Below are 7,500 nucleotides of genomic sequence, written 5' to 3'. Positions count from 1 at the left end.
CATGGTTGGTGGATCGCTAAAAGTCCTGATTATTTACATGGAGTCTGGTGGAAATATGCTGGCTATACACGCTAAAAGTCCTGATTATTTACATGGAGTCTGGTGGAAATATGCTGGCCCTATATACGCTAAAAGTCCTGATTATTTACATGGAGTCTGGTGGAAATATGCGCCCCTATACGCTCAAGTCCTGATTATTTACATGGAGTTGGTGGAGATTTTGCTGACTATACACGCTAAAATCCTGATTATTTACATGGAGTCTGGTGGAGATTTTGCTGACTATACACGCTAAAAGTCCTGATTATTTACATGGAGTCTGGTGGAGATATGCTGGCTCTATACACGCTAAAAGTCCTGATTATTTACATGGAGTCTGGTGGATATATGCTGGCTCTATACACGCTAAAAGTCCTGATTATTTACATGCAGTCTGGTGTAGTTTGGTGATGGTGATTTTGGGGCTGTTTCATGTTAAACTAAAAGGATCTTACTCTTTAACTAAAAGCTCTATCTCTGTAGGGTTCCTTTCCATAATGTTGTCAGACACTTAGAATAATAATCTGAGTCTGTCAGCGGCAACAACAGAACTTTTAGTGGACGCTGACTGATGACTGATGACTGGTGAACATAGTGGCTCCCGACTGCAGTGATCTTTCTTAATACTGGACTAATTTAAAAAAAGGTTGTACCCATCAGTCGCTTGGACAGAAAAACATAGGGAAAATAGGGTCCCGGTTGGAAAATACTTAAGTGACCCTTAAAGGTTTAACAGGTAGTTTATTTGTTTTCACTCACTACCAATCAGTGGGTTCGAAACTTTGACACTTTAAGTGGAACCGAATGTGATCGATCCTCGTCATACAGTAGGTTTGTTTCACTGATGGATCCAGCTGCTGTGAATCTGAAGTTGGTGAGTTAAAAGTTCCTGTAACTGACCTGAACGATGACCAAAATCTTTACAATTTCAGGACTGTTGTGGCTATTAAAAGGTGCACTATGAGTTCCTGCATGGTTTAAGCGCAATTTAATTTTTGTCTCAAATCGTAGGCGTCTCTCCTTGATCAGCTAGCTGCCCCTGAACACACCGTGAAAAAGCCTGGTCTCAGGAAACACCACCGGGGTAACTAGGGGCACAGGCTGTGCACCAAAATACAACAAACCACGCTCCGGCCAATCAGCGACAAGATGGTTCGTTGGGGTTAGGTTTGGGGTTGCCCTCCCCACCCCACATTAAGCACATGCGCACTAAACCACACCCCTCCTCCCCCAACCATCTTGTCGCTGATTGGCTGGAACGTGTTTGTTGTATTTCGGTGCACAGCCTGTGCCCCTGGTGTCTGTTTGACGTTAACGAGCCCTGTGTGGTCTCCCGAGACCGGCCTTTTTCACGGTGTGTTCAAGGGACAGGCAGCTAGCGGATTAAAGAGAGACGCCTACGATTTGAGACAAAAATTTTAACTGCGCTGAAACCATGCAGGAACTCATAGCGCACCTTTAATATATACCTATTATTATAATAACATTTCAAGACGATCCCGACACAAACTCTAAATGATTGACTCATCGTTTAGCCCACGCTACGATACAGTTATGATGATCCACCTGCATGCAGCTGATTGAAATCACCTCTAAAACCTGATGAATCATCAGTAAATTACGTTTTGATTGGAGGAATTATGTCAAGAAATTTTGCACGCTAACTGGAAACAATCAACTTGGAACGACTGCTTCTGATTTCTGGCACAGTTACCAAGTTGAGGTCGCGACCAGATCTCACCGCCTACACCCTGTTGGAGGAGGAAGTAAAGGGAAATTAAAAGTCTGGTTTCCTCTGATGCTGGTTTTTATAAACCTGTGAGGACAAATACATGTTATTCTTCTCTGTGTTCAGATGTTGGGAAACTGATTTGCTGCAGGTTTTCCTTTCCCCTTCGCCATACTTGTGGACTTCTAAAGTCACACTGTGTCGTTTTTGCCGACCTGATGTAGAACACAGGCATCGCATGTTGGAGGTTCGAGTCTCGGCGTGTACCTGAACGAGGATGCGAGGCCGCTGCGGGGAAGGAAACGGGACGTTGTGCATGAAGCTGGAGATGTGTCTGCAGAGAGAGAAAACATCAGGGGGAAACACATCAGTCAGGCACGGTTTTTACTGCCATTTTACAAGGTTTAGGTGCAGCACCCGAGCCCTAAAGGCCTTCAGATACAGTATTAGAGGACCACTAAGGTCTATATAAAAGAGACTTCAGATACAGTATTAGGGGACCACTAAGGTCTATATAAAAGAGACTTCAGATACAGTATTAGGGGACCACTAAGGCCTATATAAAAGAGACTTCAGATACAGTATTAGAGGACCACTAAGGTCTATATAAAAGAGACTTCAGATACAGTATTAGGGGACCACTAAGGTCTATATAAAGAGACTTCAGATACAGTATTAGGGGACCACTAAGGTCTATATAAAAGAGACTTCAGATACAGTATTAGGGGACCACTAAGGTCTATATAAAAGAGACTTCAGATACAGTATTAGGGGACCACTAAGGTCTATATAAAAGAGACTTCAGATACAGTATTAGGGGACCACTAAGGTCTATATAAAAGAGACTTCAGATACAGTATTAGGGGACCACTAAGGTCTATATAAAAGAGACTTCAGATACAGTATTAGGGGACCACTAAGGTCTATATAAAAGAGACTTCAGATACAGTATTAGGGGACCACTAAGGTCTATATAAAAGAGACTTCAGATACAGTATTAGGGGACCACTAAGGTCTATATAAAAGAGACTTCAGATACAGTATTAGAGGAGCCACTAAGGTCTATATAAAGAGACTTCAGATACAGTATTAGGGGACCACTAAGGCCTATATAAAAGAGACTTCAGATACAGTATTAGGGGACCACTAAGGTCTATATAAAAGGAACTTCAGATACAGTATTAGGGGACCACTAAGGTCTGTATAAAAGAGACTTCGGATACAGTATTAGGGGACCACTAAGGTCTATATAAAAGAGACTTCAGATACAGTATTAGGGGACCACTAAGGTCTGTATAAAAGAGACTTCAGATACAGTATTAGGGGACCACTAAGGTCTATATAAAAGAGACTTCAGATACAGTATTAGGGGACCACTAAGGCCTATATAAAAGAGACTTCAGATACAGTATTAGGGGACCACTAAGGTCTATATAAAAGACTTCAGATACAGTATTAGAGGACCACTAAGGTCTATATAAAAGACTTCAGATACAGTATTAGGGGACCACTAAGGTCTATATAAAAGAGACTTCAGATACAGTATTAGGGGACCACTAAGGTCTATATAAAAGAGACTTCAGAGAACTTCAGCAGTATTAGAAGCGACTGTAAAACCGTGTCTGTGTTCTTCATATTTATGTAGAATTATAGTCTGCTCTTCTTATGTAAAATATGTGGCTAAAATTGGTCACGTTGTGCAAACATCGCCTCTTCTATGTGAACATGCGCCGCTAGATTGGGAAACCCTGGGTCGACTGAACTAGTTGTTAACCACCGTTATATATGTCAGTGGTTGTGACAAAGCTTGCGGTAACTGAAAGAGATCCAGGACATGTTGATCTGGCCTCTGGGGTGTTCCTCGTCATCTGTGTCTGCATTGCCGATGGTTGATTCTGACATTGTAAAGCTAACCCGTCCCGCCGATGAGATTGAGTATGGTGACGAGACTGCACAACTACGTCTGATTGGTGAAACACAGCCACGTGGTAGAGCATTTAGCGCAAGTCTCTCTCTCTGTCAAAAATAAAACATTAAAATGAGGCGTACGCGGGGGTGGGGGATAAAAACAATGACGCATGAATACCAAAGAGGTAAAAAGAAGAGTAACGAGCTCGTTGTAGCCTAATGTAGCGGAGTAAGAGTACAGTTTCTTCTTCACAAATCTACTCAAGTAAAAGTAAAAAGTATAGTGATTTAAAACTACTCCTGGAAGTATAATTCTTTCAAAAACTTACTCAAGTAAATGTAACTCGTTACTACCCACCTCTGCTAAGGCCTATATAAAAGATACTTCAGATACAGTATTAGGGGACCACTAAGGTCTATATAAAAGAGACTTCAGATACAGTATTAGGGGACCACTAAGGCCTATATAAAAGAGACTTCAGATACAGTATTAGGGGACCACTAAGGCCTATATAAAAGAGACTTCAGATACAGTATTAGGGGACCACTAAGGTCTATATAAAAGAGACTTCAGATACAGTATTAGGGGACCACTAAGGTCTATATAAAAGAGACTTCAGATACAGTATTAGGGGACCACTAAGGTCTATATAAAAGAGACTTAAGATACAGTATTAGGGGACCACTAAGGCCTATATAAAAGAGACTTCAGATACAGTATTAGGGGACCACTAAGGTCTATATAAAAGAGAGACTTCAGATACAGTATTAGGGGACCACTAAGGTCTATATAAAAGAGAGACTTCAGATACAGTATTAGGGGACCACTAAGGTCTATATAAAAGAGAGACTTCAGATACAGTATTAGGGGACCACTAAGGTCTATATAAAAGAGAGACTTCAGATACAGTATTAGGGGACCACTAAGGTCTATATAAAAGAGACTTCAGATACAGTATTAGGGGACCACTAAGGTCTATATAAAAAAGACTTCAGATACAGTATTAGGAGACCACTAAGGTCTGTATAAAAGAGACTTCAGATACAGTATTAGGGGACCACTAAGGTCTATATAAAAGAGACTTCAGATACAGTATTAGGGGACCACTAAGGTCTATATAAAAGAGACTTCAGATACAGTATTAGGGGACCACTAAGGTCTATATAAAAGAGACTTCAGATACAGTATTAGGGGACCACTAAGGTCTATCTAAAAGAGACTTCAGATACAGTATTAGAGGACCACTAAGGCCTATATAAAAGAGACTTCAGATACAGTATTAAGGGACCACTAAGGTCTATATAAAAGAGACTTCAGATACAGTATTAAGGGACCACTAAGGTCTATATAAAAGCATCCAAAGAGCACCATGTCATGGGACCTTTAATATTGTATTAATATTGTTTTTTTGGGGAGAGTAGTTAGTAGAAGTGTTTAGAAGTGTACTGTTCCTATAACTACGTTCCTGTAACTACTTGGAACTGTTTGATTTAAAGTACTCCTTGGCAGTACTGACCTAATTCGGTGGAGTTCAGCACCCAACCCTATTATTCACTTAACCATACCCCTGTCACTGCTGTGCATGTAAACACACAGAGGTGAAGTGGGGCTGTGATGTACAGCCAGTACAATTTGGAGCAGATACTCAGACACAGCAGTCCACAGAGGAAAGAAGACCAGCAACAAATACTAGTAAGGCTGGTGTCCTTATTACTTTTTAATATAATCATTTTCTCATATCCACATTATTGTAAATGCCTCAATTCTTCATCCTTACCTCCCTTTTTTTTTTAATGACCAGACCAGTGTCTCTTCTTATTTTACTTTACCCGATAAACAGGGCTGCACAATATATTGTTTTTTTTTTTAATCGTCATCGCAATATCAACTGGCGCAATATACTAGGGGTGGAGGGACAAATCGATACAGCATAGTATCGCAATATTTTTGAAAATCCCCATTTTGCAGCAATAACATTGAAGTGAGCTGAACAAACAGAGAAATGTGTCTTTTTAGATAAAACAGATGTTGACAAAGTTTCCTTTTGGGCACATCATTTGAAATTGGGATAAATTTGAAGTTGGAAAAAAGGTAATACTTTGCAATATATCGCAGAATATTGCAAATATAGTTTAAAATATCGCAATAATATCGTATCGTGACATAAGTATCGTGATGATATCGTATCGTGAGGCCTCTGGTGATTCCCACCCCTACGATATATATACACATCGCGAAAGGCTAAGACATATCGCTATAGACACAAAACTGATTCTTCATTTTAGGTGAAAGAAAATATCAGTAGAAAACATAAATGACATAAAGTCATTCTTTATTAGTAGGGCTGTCCTCGACTAAAGAAATTCTTAGTCGACTAACACTTATACGATTTTGTCGACTAATCGATTAGTTGATTTAATCGACAGAGCTGTGCGCTTTGAGAGGTGGTTAAGACTAGAAAAGCACAATATAAATGTAGTTAATTAACCATCTGTAAAACTGAGTTTCTCCACAATTAATCCTGCAAAAGCACCACTTTAATTCTTGTGTTTACCATAAATGTGCTCAGAAGTTTCTTGGAAATGAGTAATTAAGCACGAATAAGCATAAAAAAATGACTAATCGACTAAAGAAATCTTAGTCGACTAAGACCAAAACTACCGATTAGTCGACCAATCGACTAAGAGGTGGCAGCCCTATTTATTAGCGCTGCCTTTTATATTCAATTTAATGTTCAATAAAAGAAAGTTAGAAATGATTTCCTTTCATTTGTGTTAACATCAACAATCAATTTGTTGTATTTTAACAGAAAACTGAAAGCAGCAGAACTGAGAACACTTCAATATCTGTTTATTTATCGCAAATGATATCGTTATCGCGATATTCTACAACGTTATCGCATATTTTCCTCATAGGGTGCAGCCCTAGCGATAAATAACTCCTCAATGAAACGGCAGCAGATCTGATTTGGTCTGCGAAGAGAAAAACTGGGAGCACTGACTTTTCGAGCGGCAGGACGTGGGGCCCGGAGATGGAGTATCTGTACACGAAGGTGAGGAACTTCTGGAAGACGGTGAAGAAGGGCCAGTGGGAGAGGACACAGATGCTCTTCTTCACCTGCAGGCTGCGGCTGGTGATGGGCCTCCGGTCCACCACGCTGAGCAGCCCGAGCCGCACGCTCTGCCGCTCCGACAGCAGGTCCCGGGAGAAGGACTCGTAGAACTGGATGGCTGCTCCGTAGACCTGCAGAGGGGGGGGGGGCAGAGGCTGTCACAGACAGACAGACAGACAGACTGACTGACAGACAGACAGACAGAACAGACAGACAGACAGACAGACAGACAGACAGACAGACAGACCAGGTCCAACACAACAAGTTACCAACCACTACAATATTTTTTTTTTTTTTTTTTATTATTTTTTTTTTTTTTAAACAATTTTTTTTTTTTTTTTTTATTATTTTTAACAGCAACCCCCAAAAATGTAAATATAAATAAAAAAATTTTATTTTTTAAATAATAAACAAAATGTGTGTGTGTGTGTCTCTGTGTGTTGTCTCTCTGTGTGTGTGTGCTCCGTGTGTGTGTGTCTCTGTGTGTGTGTCTCTCTGTGTGTGTGTCTCTCTGTGTGTGTGTGTGTGTGTCTCTGTGTGTGTGTGTCTCTGTGTGTGTGTCTCTGTGTGTGTTTGTCTCTCTCTCTGTGTGTCTGTGTGTGTGTCTGTGTGTATGTGTCTCTGTGTGTGTGTCTCTGTGTGTGTGTGTCTCTGTGTGTGTGTCTCTCTGTGTGTGTGTGTCTCTGTGTGTGTGTCTCTGTGTGTGTGTGT

At 40.5% G+C, this 7,500-nt stretch overlaps 1 protein-coding gene across 1 annotated transcript in view; it reads right to left on the bottom strand.

The window, feature by feature from the left end:
- The window catches only part of LOC120562456 (C-myc promoter-binding protein-like), a gene marked incomplete at its 3' end in the record, with an annotated part of 41,129 nt that overhangs the window by 19,278 nt on the left and 14,351 nt on the right, over window positions 1-7,500 (bottom strand). The window contains 2 exon segments of the mRNA XM_039806169.1: window positions 2,036-2,102; window positions 6,679-6,920. Of these exon segments, the coding sequence (XP_039662103.1) occupies window positions 2,036-2,102; window positions 6,679-6,920 (309 nt within the window).

This window comes from Perca fluviatilis, chromosome 7 (genome assembly GCF_010015445.1).
Source record: "Perca fluviatilis chromosome 7, GENO_Pfluv_1.0, whole genome shotgun sequence".
NCBI classification, from domain to species: Eukaryota; Metazoa; Chordata; class Actinopteri; order Perciformes; family Percidae; genus Perca; species Perca fluviatilis.
Note: the sequence above shows the minus strand (reverse complement) of the source record. Positions and strands in the feature narration are given on the sequence as shown.